An 18840-nucleotide genomic window follows, 5' to 3' on the forward strand; every position below is an offset into this window, starting at 1 on the left:
GTGAAATATAGATAAAGCTAAATCTATTCTGTAGTTTGTCCTACTTAGACCTTCGGATGATGGATTTCAGTAATTTTATCTGAAGCCAAGATTACTCTTCAATTTGCAAATCCTTCTGTCTTCCTTTGATTAAATATGTAGCTTTCCAGCCATTTTCTGTGCCATATTTAATTGTGGATGATAATATGACTTCTCATATCCCCTGTGTTAATTATGTTATTTTCTGTAATTTAACAAGCACAGTGGAAAAGTTATCAAGCAGGTCTGGTAGAAACAAAAAAATGGCTTTTACATTGTTCTGCCATTGTCACTTGAGTGGAAGATCTTGGCTTTCACAGTGTACACAATATATGAAACACTAAAGAAAACCACTCTTTGTAGCGTAAGATGAACCAGAGATAGAATCACAATAAACGTTTGACGAGAAACCAAATACAAAGGTTTGATTTCTCAGTAATTACTACTTAGAACAATTGAATCAAGTTTTGACTGATTTTTTCAATAAAATATGAAAGATCATCATGTGGTTGATGTACAGATTTGAGACACCCCCTGCTGATTTTTGTTCAATTGTATATATATAGGAACATGAAAACTAGTGCTATGAGTCATCTTCTTTCCAATATGCTTGCTTTATGCATGCTGTTACAGCAGTTGTTCCAGTAGTTGCTTTCCGAATCCTTCTCATCAGCTTCTCTTTTAAGTCTGCAAAACAAGAGATCGACTTCATCGGTTCATCCCAACAATAGGGTTGTCTGTACTATAGCTAATAGGGTCAAGCATGTCGAGATTCCAACACCTCATCGGATGTTAGCTGGAGGGTATCAATCTTTTGCCAAGCCATCAGGTGTAGGACAAGATGCTCTATACGGGGCTTCGGTGTATACCAATTTATCTACGCACAGGTGAGTTATCGAACTCTTCGTGTTCCTGCTGGCACAAACAATCTGGCAGAGGGTTCTCATAGAATGCTTCTTCGGACTGAAACCTTTCCACACCCCTCGTGCCAGGAATGGGACCTTTCCTTTTGCGGGGAGAACCTTGCCTGTCGTCAAAAAATGATAGTTTAGGTAACACCATATTGAAGAAAACAGAAACATAATGTTCACACTGTCACCTACCGTCTCTTATGAATCTCTACAATAATATTTGATAACTTCTTCCCCTCTTTGAGAGATCCTCGATTGATCTTATCAAACAGCTGAACAAGATCCTTTCTGCATGCAAGGTAGACAAAAGGTTCCATAAACTTGAAAGCCTTTCATGGATAAGGAGGGGAACACTCACACATACCCTAATATTACCTGTTAGGATTAATTATTTTCCTGTGGCCAAGGAAGCGGCGGTGACCCTCAACTGCCCTTGCCATATTCCCTAAATATGAGGGGACAAATACGTCGCTTTCCACCGATACAATATAGTCAAGTGCGGCCATTTGTGAGGCATAATCTTTGAAAGGTTCAAGCTCTTCTGCAGATGCCAATTTCTCCTGCAACAAAGTTTGTAATTTAAGACCAAATCAGAAGATCAGGTCATGCCGATAGGGCTTCAGAGTTAAGACAATACTGAACAACATGCCATGTTCCTCATGGCCCAGCAATGCAAAGACAGACAAGCAAGAGAGATGCATGTGGCACTTTATGAAAATGATAATCTAACAGCACCGCATTGTTTAGTCACTATAGCAATACCGATTAGTAGTATTGCATTTTTGTGGAATCTCAGATCCAAACTTCAGGTAGATTAACTTAAACATTCTCTACATTGTCTAACCTAGGATTTTGAGGACACCTACTGTGTTAGCCAAATGGAGATTTAGACAGAAACATCACGGTTGTATTTAGAACATACACATCTCTACAAAAATAAGAGTTAGTGGCATATCCACCAAATGTGGTTCTTGACTCTTTTATTAATTGATGGCTGTACAATCTAATAGTCAAACATGATAGATGTCTTAATCTAACTCAGATATATAGCCAAATGATTTCCTTCCATCAAAATTTAACAAGATAAAATAATATGGTAGAGAAGTTAATAACAAAATTTTAGAGGGCTGAGTAGTTCCTAATATTCTTCTATAAGAGAACAAGGATGATGAGTTCAAATATTCACTTCATAACTGATATTGGAGGGATCTAAATAACTTTACAAATGGAGAGGAAGTAGAGAATTGAGACCTTTATGTTTTACCACCTTTTTGTTTGGTCAGTCTAATTCAGGCAAGTAGGAAGTACCACCAAAGTGCAGCTCTAATGGTTATTGACAATCCATAAAGACAATTTATATTCATCTGCGATGACTAGTTTTGAATAAAGCAGACTTAAGTTACAGGTTCAACTTCCATAATTGCCAATGTTAGCAGGAAATTGAAATATTATTGTTTGTGTGTTTGTGGAAGAAGGGTAGAAAGGAACAGTGTACTAGTACAAAATATGTCCACCATAGGAAAAGGTTCCTGAACATAAAAGAGTTTAAACCAAAGCAAGTCTCATAATAAGCTACCTCTTGAATTTTGCAAAGCCATGCATTTCATACCTTGCTTAATAAAATGGGAAAGCGAGATTCTAGATCAGACAAATGAGAGCCGCCTCCATATATCGCCCCTGCTGCAACATATATTGGAGTATTCGATGGATACCCAAGAGAAGAAAGAAAGATTCCAACCATACCCTTTGGCCCTTTGTTCTTGGGGATCAATTTCTTTAACCTTCCAATATGAAATGTTCTCTCTGAAGAAAGAAGAAACATGTTTAATGGAATAAAACAAACATTCGACTTCTACCCAGAATCCAGAACTGGTATTTTGTAAAATACCTAATTCTTGCCAATTCATCAGATTCAACTGAAGACAAGCCATACGTGCACCCACTAAAAGCAAGCATGTCCTTTTCATAACGCAAGTGCAAAGCAATATATCGACCGTAAGACCTCATTCTCTCCACCAATAACTACAGATTAAGAAGAAACAAAACTCACGGTTGTCGGACAAAAATTAATTAGCAGCAAACAGATAGTATGAAAGACATACTTTTCCTAGTGCCTCAATCCGTGGAGCAAATCTGAGAGCCTCATAAAAAGCACAGCAACGAAGTTTTTGAATGTCAGGAGGAAGGTTATTGTTTGCAAGACGTGAATCTGACTTGGCAGCTTTGATAACCTGCCAAGAGAAGATCTAGATAGGAAATATTATCACTTATGACTATTGTATATCAGTAGAAGGATACGAGATGAACTTCAAGATACCAGCAAATATACCTGATATTTATCCCACATGTGTGATATCTCATCTTGATAGTAATCTAGTCCTGACCAGCTTCGAAAATGTATTACTGCTTTTGCAGCTGTCATCAGTTCTTTTGGTAGTTTCTTTACAACTTCGACATCATCGGCCAAGGTGTGGATGAAATGTTCTTCATCAAAAACGTCAGAGAAATTGCTGGCACATAAACATGAAAAGCATCAGAGGCACCTAAGCATATGCAAATTCACCTATATGAACTGAATTAAATAGCAGTACTTTATCACTGTATTAGAAACATAAAGACTAGTTTGGAACCTACCACATGACGTGACTTCTAGTTATATGCTTATAGTAGCTTTAGGAACATGTATGAGAGACAGTTCTTAGCACAAACACATGTGGATGATTTTTACCAACAACATCTATATAATTCAAGTGCTTCTACTACATAATAAAGAACAAACAAGAAAAAACTCGTACCTAGAATCTTGCCAAAACGATCTTTTATCAAGTTGAGGAATAACAAGTGTGGCATTAATCAATCGTGAAACGGCTACCATGTCGCATATCTGCCATTCATAATGACAATACTCATGAGGTTTCAACCAGTAATATATTAAATAAATAAAAACTATAAAGGATAGACATCATAAGTTTTACACGATGCAAAATAGCTTTCTGTAAATACAACAGGTAGCTGTGTAAGCTATAGATTATATTATTAATTAAGGAATAGGATACACAACCAAGAATCTCATTTGATGCATTTGAAAAAGAAAGAAGTGGCAAACAAAATTAACTAAAGGTCCATCAATCATGACCTGATTGCCTGTAAAACATCAGTAACAAATTTAGCACAAAAACTTACTATGTTCAATCAAATTATTTAGAGGCCATAAAAAAAACGTAGCCAACATGGAGGTAATGGCATCGATGACATGAATGAAGGTACACATATCAGTTTCTGGGTTAGTTGATGTAATTGGGATACGGAACCAGAACTCATAGTTTATTAGATGGGTTGGAATAGATTTGAGATCTGCTGGAAAGTGGGCACTAGGAAAGATCACTGGAAGCATGGGAAATCGGTTGGGCTACTTGGATTTGTCAGAGACTCACCATGTTAGGTCAATTCATCAATCTTTTGGAGAAAGGTTTGCGTAATAGCTTAGTTAGGTAACAAAGCATCAAAAATTAGCAAGAAAGAAGACTGTCTTAGAAGCACTAGACATCCTAATGAATGAAAAAGAGTTTCCTCGACTTTGATAATTACTAATATGGAATTGGAAAATAATTCGATGATTTCTTTCTTCTTGCAAATTATTTACTGTTCCCATTCCCAATTGTCCCATAATCTAACTTATGAGCATATACTCTTCTATTTACAGACCTGACTTCAGCATTCTCCAGGATACTTTTTTAATTTCCAAAACTCAAGGTACCAGAGTCTTCAGCTAAATTCTTTACTCGACAATGAAACATACATGCTAAGTTCTCCCGTTCATACTAGTTTGAAACTTGACATTGGAAATGCAGCAAGCAAACTGGTTTAGGCCCGTGCAGCTACATTTTCAATATATTCTTACCAAGATGTAGGGCAAGTACTAGATTGACATCAATATCTTTTTTATGCTGCTACATTATTCTAATAAGGATTGTGTGGGTGTACTTTGCTGCTTTCTCATAACTTGTTTGTAGACAATGAGGGGTTACAACATAAAAGAACGGTCAAGTGAAAGAGAGAGAGCAACCACTGCATACCCCAGCTCGCATTTGGTTTAACCCACCATTGGCATGAACTAGCAAGTAGCCCCTCGATTGAGAAGGAGCTGAAAAATACCAAATTGAATAAAATGTTAGTGGATCACATGAAGTAAAGCAGGAAAAAAATACAGTACAAAAACCAAAAGATCGACATAATCCTATCGTGCTCCCTTACGCAGAAAAGATGAACTGGGAGCGACACAGGGCACAAAATTACGATTTGCCGGAGGCTTCCACAACTTCGCGAACCAAGAATCTGACACCGTGATGCCCACCTGCAAAGTATAGAGAGAGTGAAACCAATTAGAGGAGCCAAAAACACCTTCTTGACCATAAATGACCCATTATACACCGAAAAACAAAAAACAAAAACTCAAAAAGGGATACAAGAGCATAATAATTTGCCAAATGCAACAACAACAACAACAGCTGTAACCCATCAATAACTAAAGCAACATTCCGTGACATGTAGTACAAGATTACCTTCTGAGTGGAAATCCGAAGCTTGGCGAGTTGGGGAGGCGCGATTTCCTGGGTCCAGCCGAGCTCGTTAGCCTTTCGCCGGTATCCAATCTCACGTTGCTAAAGATCACCACCACCACCACAAAATCGGGTCATATCATAGATGTGGGCAAAGGATCATAAATCCAAGTCCTAAAAATTGGATCTTTTTCCGCTTTTGCGTATCAAAATATTCAGTCATTGATTAAAGAATACATAAATATACGCCTACATAACCGGTGTAGGCGGCCAAATGTCACAGAACAGAATCAAGAAATCGTCACCTAATCTCCTTTCAAGAATCAAGAAAGCCAGAAATGTGGGAATGTTTAGGTTTGGAGCAACGTAAAGAAGCCTCATTTGAGGAGATGCCTTGGGGAGCTTGAAGGCGTCGGGGACGGCGGCGGAGGGGAGGAGGAACACGTGGGCGGCCACCAGCGCACCGACAGCGACAGCTCCAAACATTAAGAGAGTGAAAGTGAGTAGCTTTACAATTCTCCATTCAAATCTGATCTGATTCGAACCAAAGAACATTAAGAGAGTGAAAGTGAGTTATATTCGAGAACAAGTTAGTTAATTAGAGTGATCAGGCCAACTTGAGAAAGCTAAGAACCGGCCCATCTACTAAGCTCTGCTTCTATTTGATGCTTGAGACAGTCAAACACAACAATGGGCGTCTTACGGAGGGGCAATCATAGTATCCAAACATCAAAAGGGGAATGCACCCTCTTTGATGAGGGAGGAGCAGATATCATAGTAACCAAATATCGAAACTGGTCAGAATTTGTTAATTGCGCTGATGCTGCTCTCAAACAGCTCATGCCACAATGACTACACATGCAGAAACGCTAGAACATAAGCTTCTTAACATCGCAGAGGAAATGATGGTTCAGAATAGTGACAAACCACGTTGATAATAACACTGCTCAAATGTTTTCAACAATCTATCCCAGCCTGACTACTTCCAAGCATATCATCCTTACAAATTTAGCATTGTATGTAGTAGTCCAATGTGAATGCCGCCGACAAGTCACCAGAAGTGTGCTACCTGCATCAGTAAGGTCTGTACCTCCAATCCAATCTTGACGGCCTGCTGCTCCCGCTGGCGCTGGCGCTGGCACCGTAACCATACTGCAAAAGGTAATGAACAAGAAGCACAAGCCACATAAGTCTGTTATTACTCTTTTGGCACCTGCTCGGATTCTCAATTTGTATATGAAGACAGATTGAAATCACCGTATACTTATCCTTATAAAGTACTGCATGCGCACAGCCAATGGAGTAATATACTCACATCATCAAAATCAAGGCTGCCGTAGAGCCTGCCGTAGTTTCTCATAGGACCATACCCTCCATAAGCCTCAGCAGCGTCCATGAAACCTCCACTAGGACCAGCATCATCAAGTGGTGTTGCTGAGTCTATAGCAACCTACTCCACAAAAGAGCACAAATGGTAATCAGATGTCTTATCTCAGAAAACAATACCATGAAACATTACAAAGTTGTAAATAGAAGAGAGGTCCAAACGAGGCTGTAGTTTGACAGAAAATACAAAGAAACTAATAATGCAATAAGTTGCACTTCTTATGTGACTTGTCAATTAGGCCCAAATCTGTCTGTTCCAACTGTACTCGTCAATTTCAGAAAAATAAACTGTATCTTTAGGTTTCCATCCAGACCATCTATGCCCCTTGATCTCACAAGAACAACAACATCCCACGGCAGAATTGAGCTGCTTCACATAGATAAGCTTCTTTGGATCTCATGAAACTTCTCCCAGGCTCAAAAAATCTACTTAAAGTCATCGAGTTTCTTTGTTTAGTGTGTATTTCTCATTATTCAGGAGAGTCAGAAAGAAAATAAAAGTCGAGTAAATTTGTTGTGCAGGGATAAAGGGCCAAAGAAATATACATGAAACAGAAAGACAATAGAATTAAAGTTTCCATCTTTAATTTGGATATAAAAAAAAGCCAATCATACTTTCCAAATGCATAAAATCTAAATCATCCTATCATGTACCTCCTGTCCAAGAATTTCGTGTGTTCTGCGCGACACACGATCTGCTACACCATCATCAGCAAAAGTCACAAAACCAAACCCTCGATGGCCGCTTCTTTTAGGGTCCTAATCATCAAAAAGTAAAAAATTACCAAAATTAGAATGGCCAAAAAAATGAAGCATGCATGAAAAACCAAATTTACCTTTGGAACATATACATCCACGATCCGACCAAATCTGCCAAAGTACTGGCGCAGATCTTCAGCACTTGCCTCCTGGGGAAGTCTTCCAACAAATATCTTTCTGCCCATCCCACGTGAAGGCCCAAAATATCCTCCTAGATCATTGACAAAGGAATTGCTTCATACTTCCATCAAAGGTTGTTGCTCTGTTGTTACTTAAAATGTGACACATACTTCCATATGCTGAACCAAACTGGTCATATAGCGTTGGAGCACCAAGAGCCGCATACCGAGTTGCTGCTGAAATATAAGCATTATATGCACCATATCCACCCTGTGCCATTCTGCTTGGATATCTCATGTCATCATTCTATGTAAAAAAAGAGAGCAAAAACAATTTTCAGGAATGAAAGTCTGGTACAGCACCATTCATTGTTACAATTGACGATGGAGGTGATCTCCATTATCCAATCCAGAGATCCCAAATTCAAACAGATGTTTACCCTTGGAGTAGCACGGTCAACAACCACAGTAGAGCCACCAAGTTCATGCGACTCTGCCATTATGGAATCCACTGAATCTGTTCATTTGAGAAGGCAATATAAGAATGGTCACTTAGAAAAGAGTAAAAGAATACCTGCCTATCGGAGAGGGTTCATATACAACATGAGTTACAGCAAAACTGCAGGGTTCAACACAAGAATAAAACTGAAAGGAAGATGCATATCCAACAAGGGGCATGATATTAGTGATGCAGGGTCTCTTTCAAAGGCATAAATCATACAAATACCAACCACTATGTGGTAAGCAGTAGCTAATGGGTGTGTGCATCAGTTTTGTATAATTGCATGCCCATGGCTGTGATATTACAAAACCAGTTCCAAGCAGCTCATAATCGTCTCAAGTGTGAGCTTGGCAATAGCTCAATTAATAAAAAGTAAGGATTAAGTGGAAGATGATTTGGGAGTTAAAACCTTCAACTTACCACCAAATCATACATCATTCTTAGAATATTCTTGCACATAGATAACAACGTTAATTGAAATACACTACATTCTAGATGGTGAATGCTCACATTACAACATTGACATAAGTTCTTTCATGATATATACCATAATTTAGCTTTCAAATGATTGGGTTACTAAACACATCTAAACATGGAAGTCGTATGCATTGAAATAGTCTCGTGCTCATTAAAATTGAATTAAGAACATAAGACCAAACATCCAAAGTCATGCCAGAAGATTTGGTATGATAACAAGTAAAAATTGTAAGGCTGATGGCACGGATATTGTTATGACAATCTGGATTAAACATCTTTGTTTCCTAAGTAAAGAACATTAGGTGATTTCTGCATTAACAAAGACATAAAAATTCTCAACATGGACCAAGACTTGTTGCATTAACCCCAGAAAGTGATTCCAAATAGTGCTAAGGAACTCAAATTGCATTCACAATATGACTCACAGGTAATTAAAGAACAGCTAGATATACAAGCATCTAGGACAATGAAGATGAGAAGGCATGTGCTCGTGAAACCTTAAAGAAGACTCTGACCAGATATAAGACTTCTTTGCAACTATTCAACATTCATAAAGAAAGCAAATAAAGTCATTATAAGGAGGCTAATTATCTCACAGAAAACAATCTGAATCTTTGTTGTTATGCTGTTCTTTAAAACCCAATTTACTACATTCAGCATAGAATACAAACGCACCAGGGAAAAAAGCTTAGCTAAATATAAATTCTATGTTTGTAGCTATTTTTAGAAAACACGTCAGTATAAGCTAAGAAAATAAAAAACTGAGCTTCAGAAATTAATCAACTAATCAAGTTGTAGAATTAGGACAGTTAGAACAATAACGAGAAAATCATTAAACTGTAAAATCAAGAACCATATGAACTAGGACAGAAAAAGAGCAATCAACATCATACCTGCACTATCGAAAGTGACAAAGCCAATTCCTCGATGCCCTTTTGAACCTTGATCCTGCATACAAATTGCTAAGAATCGATCATACTGCTGATAAAATTGTCATAGATCCAAATTGCAATACATAAACTATGCTAGAGATATCAACTAGACATTGTCTCAAACATGTAAGCATGCTGTTACAGCAACAATATTACAATTCACATCATTCAAAAGCAGTGATTTAAAAAGCGCTAGACGCCAAAAGGCGCCAAGGTCCAAAAACACCCGAGGCGCTAGGCGCTCGACCGAGCGAAGTGAGGCACTAAAATATAAAAATATATAATATAATTAATAAATATAATTATTTAAATTTTTAAATAAAAATATGCTATTAAATTAATCTAATAAATACAAATACTATTACTAGTATACGATTAACAGAATACTATATACTGTTAACAGTATACTATCGAAAGAGGAGAAGAGTGTAAGGGAAGAGTCGGAAGACCGAGAGTGTTGACTGAGAAGAGCGGGAGCGACAGCTGCGAGCGACGACAGTGGCAGCGGCAGCGGCGAGCAGCAGTAGCGACAGCGGGAGTGGCAAGCGACGACAGTGGCACCGGCAGCAACGAGCAGCGGGAGCGGGAGCGACGAGCGAAGACAGTGGCAACGGTAGCAGCGAGCAGCGGGAGCGGGAGCGAAAGCGGCAAGCGGAGACATTGGCAACGGTAGCAGCGACAGCGGGAGCGGTGAGCGACGACAGTGGGAGCAGCAGCGGCAACGAGAGCGGCGATAGCGAGCAGTGGCGGTAGTAGCATGAACGGCGAGCAGGGTTAGGGTTGGGGAAGTCACGCTGATATCGGTGCTTTAGTTGGTTCGATTGAACTAACTAAAGCACCGGAGACCGAACCAAACCTCAAACGTTGGTTCAGACGCCTGGTTTAACCCAAGCGCTTGCCCAAAGCGCCCGACGCCTAGGCGGCGCCTCTTTGCAACGCGCCACTTGGAAATGAAGCGAGGTGCTCGGGCCTCGCCTCGCTCGAGCGCCCGAGCGCCTTTTTAAATCACTGTTTAAAAGCATTCGTGATCACTGTTTTTCCCTCTAGAATTTTCAGAATATGTTCAAGCAATCCATCAAGGAGAAGTACAGCAAAAAATAACTAAAATGTGCTTTCATATGTACACACTATTTTAATCTCTGTAAGTCACCAAGCAAACTCCAAAAGGAATACAGACAAGTACATCTTTCAAAATATATTAAATTATGTGCACCATTAGTTTAACCTCGTAGTATGACTATATGCATCACGTAGATATCAGTAATTATAAATATCTAAATTGGAGTAGTATCATAATTGTCAATGCTTTAAGCAGTTCTTGTTCAACTTAGAAAAAAAAAAAGTGAAAATAACTTCCCTCACCTTTGGCATGTACAGGTCTGTTATTACTCCATAAGTTTCAAAATAACTGCAAAGGTGCCATAAGGTGAATGTTTGTATAACCATCAAATATGCAAGATTTTTGAAAATTATGTCACCAACATGGCGATGATGCACAACCATGATGGAAGAACTAACCTTCGGAACATTGCCTCTGTGACTGAGGGTGAGATCCTTGCAACAAATATTCGGGTAGCTTTCTTCACTGGTCCTCTCATCTCTTCCTATATAATAAACAATCATGTTAAAATCATGCAAACATACACGTGAGAAAGCAAGAATATAAAATTTATCCTGATTAGCACTTTTTACAATAGCATTTAAGAGAAACCACCAGAAAGAAAAAGAGAAAAAGGACAGGCAAGTACTAACACTGATGCAGAATCTAACAACAATTACCTTTGGTGTTGCAACCTTCACCTCAAGAGTTCTGTTGCCAAGAACATGCTCACTTTCAAGTGCATTCTGGATGAGAGCATATAGTTAATTTCACTGAATCATTTCTCAGAAAAATTATTGCATAAGATCACAGCTTTCAGCAGTATGCAAAACAATAGATGGCAATGCAACCTTTACGAAAGAATGAACATCAGCAAAAATCATCTTATCACCCAAAGAGAACAATGTACAAACAAAAGTATAAACCGAACGAACAAGACTCTGCCAATGTGAAAGTAAAGAGATTGTTTCTATACCTTAGACCCTAGTCACCAATCACTAAAGTGCAACCTTACCATCTTACCAAGACTCGTGCTCAGAAAATGCGGACAACAGCAACAAGATAATAAAGACTGCAAATCGATTCCAAAACTAAACCGGAAATTTTACTTTAAAAAGTTTATACCTGGAAATAGAAGTAAACAACAGATCACCTAGTACTTGACTAGTACAATAAGAAAGCAAAACGATTGCCTAAAAGTTAGAAAATAATGCATGCAGCCTAACAAGAATAGTTAGGCTCGAAAGTCTCATTGTCTGACTGCTAAGCATGGTCAGAGTTCAATAATCAAGAACCGGACAACAAAGTGGAGCAGAACTCCATGATGATGTTGTAATTCACAATATTCATACATCTAAAATCTCTTATAAGCACTAACTTTATTTTTAACAAACTAACAGATTTCTTTTGTGATCATTCTTTAAATTCAAATTAAAAACAAAGTTAACTTTTAATGTTCAGGATTGATAACTGGTCAGACTTCAAACTAAAAGAAATTGAGATTTGGTACTCTCTGGCTTCTTAAAGCACCTAAATTTTCTCTTCAATGAATCAGCACCAACACAAGCTTAATCCCAACCGAGACAATTTTAAATGTTCCTGCATTCCCATGAATACTTCCAAACCAATTGTACAATCTAAGGTTTCAATAGAAGTGGTTATCCAGTAGTATATGAAACTAATATCTACAATAGCAAAGCAATATAGCCAAAGCAGTTTCATTCAGGTATATACAACAGATAAGACAAACCTTATATTAACCAATAGGCAGTGGACAATGCTTCTCGTAATATATGCTCTGAAACGATGTAATATATTTCTTCATAAATGGTTTCAGGAAGTCAAAAATAAAAATAGACAAAGAACTTCAATTTCAACTGGAACATTTTTTTAAGGTGCTTACTATCGACAAGTAGTGTAAGACCTAACAATGAAGCACCCAATAAGAGAAGCTGTAATTTATCCACAGAGGCATTTCTTAATAGTTTTTTAAAAAATACACAAGATTTCTTAATAAATTCGATAATATACATACTAATATGAAAATATAAGAAAGTTAAACAGGCCCCAGGAAAGGTGAAGTGATAGTTTATAGGCATTAGCACAAGTTACTCTCTAGAAAAATACTTCTGAAATCCTGAAATCTGTATAAAAATCAGCAAACACAGATGCAGCTTCATGTTACCTTAGCATCCTCCTCTGATGAGAAAGTTACATAGCCAAAACCTCGAGAACGACCAGTGGAACGCTCCTATAATACAAGAAACAAAACTGATGAGTTGAAAAGAAATATACTCATGGGAAATCCAGTTAATTAAACACCATACAATTTAACAACTAATATAGAGGAGATTCAAGAGAACAATAGAGATAACACAGAGATTGTGATGACGAAATCTAAAACTAGTGAAGCTGATACACAATTATCATAGTGCTTTAACATCCTTTGAGGATCCTTGTTTTGAAATATATCACAGATATTAAGACTTCTTGATTTTGTTGACCAATATCTCTTTAAACTACATTTTCCCATACAATTTTTCGCATGATTCCTTCTTCAAGTTCTTAATATTAGGTATATGCATCTACCTATTTTAACCCTTAAAGGAATTCCAAAAAATAAGACACACAAAGTTACTGCATGTTATTTTTTCTGTTTTCCACACATGTAGAGTACAAATAATATAACAAAGTAAATATGAAAAAAAATGTGCCGAACCTTCTTAAGAGTTAACACTCAAATAGAAAAGAGAAATTTTCTTCAATTGAGTTCATAAACTACTAAAGATTTGTCAGCCATGCAGAGAATGGATAGAAAATAATCTGTCTTGAGTTCAGAATCCAGCACCACCTTAATTATTCATTCAATTTAGTGTAACATGATGTTATAAAAGAGAAATCATAGGCATGAAGTAGCTGTAAGCACATAATTGAACATCTTATCCAAGAAGAGGTAGTTGATAATTTGGAATGAAAGAAAGATGTCGGGAGAGGTGAAAAGTATCACTGAACTAATAAGTAAAAAAGGTTGATACTGATAATTTCTGATTAAAAAACATAGACAATCCCACTCAAAGTGAGGCCACTGCTCTCACACCATGAATAAAGGAGGAAATGGAAAAAAGTTAAACCATATATAAGGGAACTCCATCAATAACAAATCAGATGAGATATAACAATTAACATTAAGTCCCTTTAAGGTAAAGCAATAAAATTTCAGATGGAGTACAAAAATATCAACCTTCATGACAACGCAATCATCCAAAGGCCCAAACTTGCTCATATATTGCCTCAATCCTTCCGTGTCCACGTCCCAAGGGATTCCAAGAACCTAAATATAAGGCCCCAAACGTCTTCAATAAGTCAATACTAACTAATCAACAAAAAATCATCCAGAAAAGAGATCGAAGACACTAACCACAAGCTTGTTGGCCATGATGATGATCGTCGAGAGCACACAGATCAAGTAGAGCGAGAGACGGTACCTCTAATTCAATCTCTCTCTCTCTTTGTCAATCTCCTCCCTTTCCTTCACTCTTAGTTCTCTCAAGAGCGGTTCTTTTATATCTATATCTCAATATCTATCTCTCTCCCTCTTTCTACGGCACTCCCTCAACCTCTCACTCTCCTGCAGAGGACCAGACAACGCACAAGAATCGTTTCTTTCATTCGGATTTACCAAAGCGCCCTCCTCTTTCTCCTCTTTGGTTCTCGGCCGATGGCCGTCCGAGAAGTAAAAGGGAATAGGAGAAGGGACAAACAAGCGGAAGAGGAAGAGGAGGAGGAGGAGGAGGAGGAACAACAGGCCATAGAGATCACGCGCCCACGAAAACGCTCTTACCTCGCTGCTCCGCTCGCGCTCTCCCGGCCGGTGGCCGTGGTGGCACCGCTAGCTCGCTCGCCTGCCGCTCCTCTCCTCTCCGCTACTGTATGGGGATTTGGGATGGAATGCGAAGTCATTAGGGCACAAACTGGATCGAGCCCAGGAAGGGACGGTGAGGCAGGACATTTTTGATCCGAACCGTCCATTTCTTGGTTCTCCACTTGGGGAACATTAGATCGTAGATCTCTTTTAGGTGCTTGTAACGTGCGTAATTGTACTATCGGATTTGACTCGGTCCGATCCGATATAAACCCTTTTAATTATTTCTCACAGGTGTTTGTAACGTCCATAAATATCGGATATGACGGTCCAATCTTATCTAAACCGTTGCAAATTCCAACGTGCAAGTGCTGGTTGCATTTCTGTGCTGAAACTGTGACACGTCAGCTTAATCCCACGAAATAGAACATAAGGACTTGATTGGTATAGTATTAAATTTAATTTATGAAACCTAATAAATTAATTAATCAATTGATTTTTGTTATTATCATTGATGTGTTGAACGGGGAGTCCAGCTTTCATTCGAAGGCACAAGCTTGTCTAAGAGACCCATGGTGCGGCGGCGTGAGGGCTTGGGTTGGGTCGTGTGAGGAGATCGGAGCAAAAAGTGGATTCGATTGGCACAATTCCTATTTATCCACCGGAAGTGAGTTTTTAAGTCGTCTCAAAATACGTCTTAGGCTCGTTGAGGTCCCTAAACAAGTGGCCACCGTAAGGGAATGTTCCCAACCCAACTCCTCCGATGATAAAGTTAATTGATAGGTAGGAGATAGTAGATGTGTTTGTTCGTTCATAGCTTATTTATGTCGAGGGCTAGTGAGTATGTTTCTCTAATTACGACGACAGAAAAGGATGGCTTCGATGGCATCATTTGTCATGGTTGAAACTTCTTTGAGATAATATCAATCATTTAGGAGGATTAGGCCACGTCATCTAAGATTAATGCCCTCCATAACCAAGTGTATGAACCCATGCACCCAGTGATTGACTTAACGACTTTCTCGGAGATCGAGACGAGCAAGGCCGGAGGATCGTGTTCCTGTCCCCGGCCGCAGGAGAGCGGCATTGGTTCTACCACATACGTTTGGCGCACAGACGACAGCCCACGGTTCGGTGAGTCAGCATGGTGATGGTGATACTTTCCTTATCAGTACTAAAGTCCATTTCATCAGATAAATTAATCGAATCGAGGTCTCATTCGGTGGTGATTGGAGCCACTACACGAAAGAGAGCTCTCGCCCATTTGCATGGTGAAGTTTATGGACAGCTTCTGAAGGAGAAGACAGTGGCATCAACAACAAGAATGATTCTGATAGAGCAAGCACACTCCGATCATGATAGTAACAGCTAACGACAAAAATTACAAGCATATTACTCGTATCATTGTTCACGCATAGCGAACATTCGACACTATAAAGCTGTATCCGATCCGAGTCATCTTCTTCGTTTCAGTATTGGGTATGTTTTCCTACAGCGAGAGCTAAGATAGGTGATGGATGCCTAGTTACGTAGAGAAACCGGAGCTTATTTGCCTTTAGGGATGCTTCGAAGGTTGAACGTCGATGACAGTGACGTGGTCGATCGAAGTCGTCTTGTTGGCATCGTCTGCAACCTTCGGCAGCACGAGTGCCGCGTCCTTCGCCATGGTCTCTGAGGGTTGCGCCAAGTGATCCTTGCTCTTACCCCATATGAGGAAGTACAGACCGATGACTATTATGACTGCACCCAAAAGCCTGCAGATTTCCAGGAGAAGGTGACAGTAAAGGTGCTTTGTTCATGGTGGAATGAGATAGTTGACACTGTACCTTCCCAGGGTGATATCCTCTGCTAGAATAATGGAGCCCATTATAGCTGTTATGATCATGCAAAGAGGGTTGAAGGCTGTGACGAAGACAGGGCCTCTTTCCTTCATCACCATCCCTTGAACGTAATAGGCAATTCCAGAGCACATTATTCCCTGCGCAGGAAGAGTTCAGATGTGAGCTCAAGAAATCTGAAGGAGATGGAATCAAAGGAAGCATCTTACGGAGTAAACGGCCGTGAAGAGTCTCGTGTCAAATCCTATCAACCAAGGCTTGGCACTGCGCTCCATCACGAGAGCAAGGGCTCCACTTTGTCCTGCACCCGTGAGGCATATCAAGGTGCTCAAGGAGAGCTCTGCAGGATAGGACTTCAAGGTATGCGACTGTCCAACATCAAAAGACCACCACGATAAGTCACCTTAATGTGTTCGTGTTGAGTTCATGACTGCAACCTCAGCAAAGATTTTGATGCTGAAACTTGATATTACCTGCAGTATAAAGAACGCAGACCAGCAGAAGCAACTGAACAAGAGCATGAACGTGCCGACAAGCCAGTGGCTTTGGTTTTGGCTGCCGTCGTCGGCGTGATGGCTCCTTCCCTTCGTCCATATAAACTCGATGGCCGGGCCTTTGTACAGTATCATGAGCAGTGCACCGATAACCGTCACCAGAGTACCGACAACCTTCGCTTGGCTACGTCGCTTCTTGATATCAATTTTCTCCATCCTAATCACACAAACAAACCATCAATCTTCCGATCAACATATTCCATGCTGAGATAGAGAAAGTGGAAGATCTCACCTAAGGATAATGGCATTGACAAAAGTCATAGCAGGCAATACGTTGTAGATGGCAGAGGAGAAGCTTGCCGATGTGTTCTTGGCGCCCATGTAGTAGAAGTTTTGGTCGAGCACAGGCCTGGATGAGGACATATTAGGAACTCGAACTAATGAACACGTTGATTGGAATACAGCACGAAGCAGAAATGGACAGTGATGTATAGATCAGTACTCCAATAATCCCATAGCCATTATCTTGAGGAAGATGGGAAGTGTCATCTTGGGCCTCGTTTTCCTGTCATCAAGAGGAAAAAGACATTACAACATAGAAGTACTCCATCTATGAATGTCTTCAAAGAAAGATAAATAGGCTCTAAGAAATAACTTTTGGAGCATAATCCAACCAAGATAAACTAGGATAGCCTAACTACGGTTTGTCAGGAAAGTATGAACTGTGTGTGTGTGTGTGTGAGAGAGAGAGAGAGAGAGAGAGAGAGAGAGAGAGAGACCGTTCAAACCACAGAGCAAAGGGAGCAACGACGGCTGCAGCCACAGCATTCCTGTACACGACAAGCACGTAGTGGCTCATGCCGCGCTTGAGGGAGGCGACGGAGACCACGTACATCCCGGAATAACCCACCTGCAGGAAAACCATGGCCAAGTATGGCTTCGCACTCTTCCAAGCACTACCAAGAGCCATGGCCTCGTCTTCTACGTCCTCTACCACCTCTACTTCTATCGCACACTACAGAGGCTCAAACCTCCTTTTATAGCTAGAAAGCCAAGTCACACCCCATTGACCACACAAGAATCTCATCCCCAAGGGGGCCATGAAAGAAGAGTCTCCAAGCACTACATATTTCCAAAAGGGATCTGTGCTCGATGGCGAGCTCGATGGGAGAGGAGGTGCTCAGACACCGGATGCTTCTATCGCCATTCTTTTGGCATTTAGAATTGCGTACCGGATTGTGACTACCCAAAGGAAGGCATTAACGGAAACAAGCACTAATGCATGCTGATGAGGTTTGAGCATCTATAGGTAGTAGCAGGTTGGGGAAAGTGCTCTGGTGCACTCATCATGCTTGGATTGCAGTCTTTGGAGCCTATCCGAGTGTGTGAAGCTCGCAACTTCACTGTGTTGCCACCTTCTTTGTGTGACCAAGAAGCACTATCTAAAACCTAAGCATAGAATCATATGGTGGGATTTCCTGTCACCAATATTGCATCAGAACAAAACAATTACGACAGCTAAAGCACGCAGCAAGGACAACAGATTATTATTCGAGAATTAGTTCTGAGAATGTTACCTGATTGGTTCATTAGCCAGCCATAGGAAAAGTTGCAGGGAATAAACACTCCACTCGCTGTCTACTCCATGGAATTGTGTTGGGTGTTAGAGAAGGAGAGAAGACATACAAAATAAATAGAAAATCCTACAAACCATAAAACATGCCAAAAAAAATCGAGTCTTTTCAGTAAAGAAATTTTTTTAGAATATTCATAAAAAAAAATCAAACTTTAATTTTTAGGGCTTCATTCTGACAATGGTCTTTCAATAAAATTATGTTGGGAAGGAAAGAATACCTTAAAAATCAATAGAAAATCCTAATAATC

The 18840-nt window shown here is 39.6% G+C and overlaps 3 protein-coding genes across 5 annotated transcripts; all 3 read right to left on the reverse strand.

The window, feature by feature from the left end:
• Nucleotides 1–388: 388 nt before the first annotated feature.
• On the reverse strand, nucleotides 389–6203 carry LOC135666493 (O-fucosyltransferase 7-like). Its single transcript, XM_065178067.1, is given in 12 exon segments — nucleotides 389–1045; nucleotides 1122–1217; nucleotides 1305–1489; nucleotides 2539–2671; nucleotides 2673–2732; nucleotides 2818–2951; nucleotides 3032–3160; nucleotides 3259–3439; nucleotides 3725–3813; nucleotides 5006–5073; nucleotides 5184–5283; nucleotides 5492–6203. Coding segments are annotated over 10 exon segments (1173 nt in total). The 5' UTR covers nucleotides 5018–5073; nucleotides 5184–5283; nucleotides 5492–6203; the 3' UTR covers nucleotides 389–891.
• A 150-nt stretch (nucleotides 6204–6353) lies between these two features.
• On the reverse strand, nucleotides 6354–14758 carry LOC103982837 (heterogeneous nuclear ribonucleoprotein 1). 3 transcript variants are annotated; one of them, XM_065178081.1, is made up of 14 exons: nucleotides 14604–14758; nucleotides 14181–14390; nucleotides 14004–14093; nucleotides 12948–13013; nucleotides 11443–11508; nucleotides 11182–11267; nucleotides 11026–11071; nucleotides 9625–9679; nucleotides 8193–8269; nucleotides 7924–8059; nucleotides 7711–7844; nucleotides 7529–7633; nucleotides 6804–6928; nucleotides 6354–6640 (listed from the first exon to the last, which is right to left on the reverse strand). In XM_065178081.1, the coding sequence occupies exons 2-13, from the start codon at nucleotides 14196–14198 to the stop codon at nucleotides 6845–6847; spliced, it is 963 nt and encodes a 320-aa protein (XP_065034153.1). In that variant the 5' UTR covers nucleotides 14199–14390; nucleotides 14604–14758; the 3' UTR covers nucleotides 6354–6640; nucleotides 6804–6844. The 3 variants fall into 3 exon arrangements, with proteins under 3 accessions (XP_065034153.1, XP_009398158.2, XP_009398159.2); XM_009399883.3 differs by having other exon boundaries at nucleotides 6804–6938; XM_009399884.3 differs by lacking the exon at nucleotides 6354–6640 and having other exon boundaries at nucleotides 6804–6941.
• A 1235-nt stretch (nucleotides 14759–15993) lies between these two features.
• On the reverse strand, nucleotides 15994–17977 carry LOC135672610 (WAT1-related protein At1g21890-like). Its single transcript, XM_065181108.1, has 7 exons — nucleotides 17736–17977; nucleotides 17459–17521; nucleotides 17249–17365; nucleotides 16936–17173; nucleotides 16672–16830; nucleotides 16451–16602; nucleotides 15994–16378 (listed from the first exon to the last, which is right to left on the reverse strand). Exons 1-7 carry the CDS (start codon nucleotides 17924–17926, stop codon nucleotides 16180–16182), a joined length of 1119 nt encoding a protein of 372 aa, XP_065037180.1. The 5' UTR covers nucleotides 17927–17977; the 3' UTR covers nucleotides 15994–16179.
• Nucleotides 17978–18840: the final 863 nt, after the last annotated feature.

This window comes from Musa acuminata, chromosome BXJ1-4 (assembly GCF_036884655.1).
Source record: "Musa acuminata AAA Group cultivar baxijiao chromosome BXJ1-4, Cavendish_Baxijiao_AAA, whole genome shotgun sequence".
NCBI lineage: Eukaryota > Viridiplantae > Streptophyta > Magnoliopsida > Zingiberales > Musaceae > Musa > Musa acuminata.

What these genes read in the sequence shown, in the direction of transcription:
- LOC103982837 (XM_009399883.3), bottom strand. An exon ending in TGTCACTTTCGATAGTGCAG is followed by an intron (nt 8,270 to 9,624) that starts GTATGATGTTGA and finishes TCAAATGAACAG; the next exon opens with ATTCAGTGGATTCCATAATG. An exon ending in GTTTGGTTCAGCATATGGAA is followed by an intron (nt 7,845 to 7,923) that starts GTATGTGTCACA and finishes TCAATGATCTAG; the next exon opens with GAGGATATTTTGGGCCTTCA.
- LOC135672610 (XM_065181108.1), bottom strand. Translation starts at nt 17,926, where the DNA reads ATGGCTCTTGGTAGTGCTTGGAAGAGTGCGAAGCCATACTTGGCCATG. An exon ending in GTCAATGCCATTATCCTTAG is followed by an intron (nt 17,174 to 17,248) that starts GTGAGATCTTCC and finishes TTGTGTGATTAG; the next exon opens with GATGGAGAAAATTGATATCA. An exon ending in CTGCGTTCTTTATACTGCAG is followed by an intron (nt 16,831 to 16,935) that starts GTAATATCAAGT and finishes GATGTTGGACAG; the next exon opens with TCGCATACCTTGAAGTCCTA.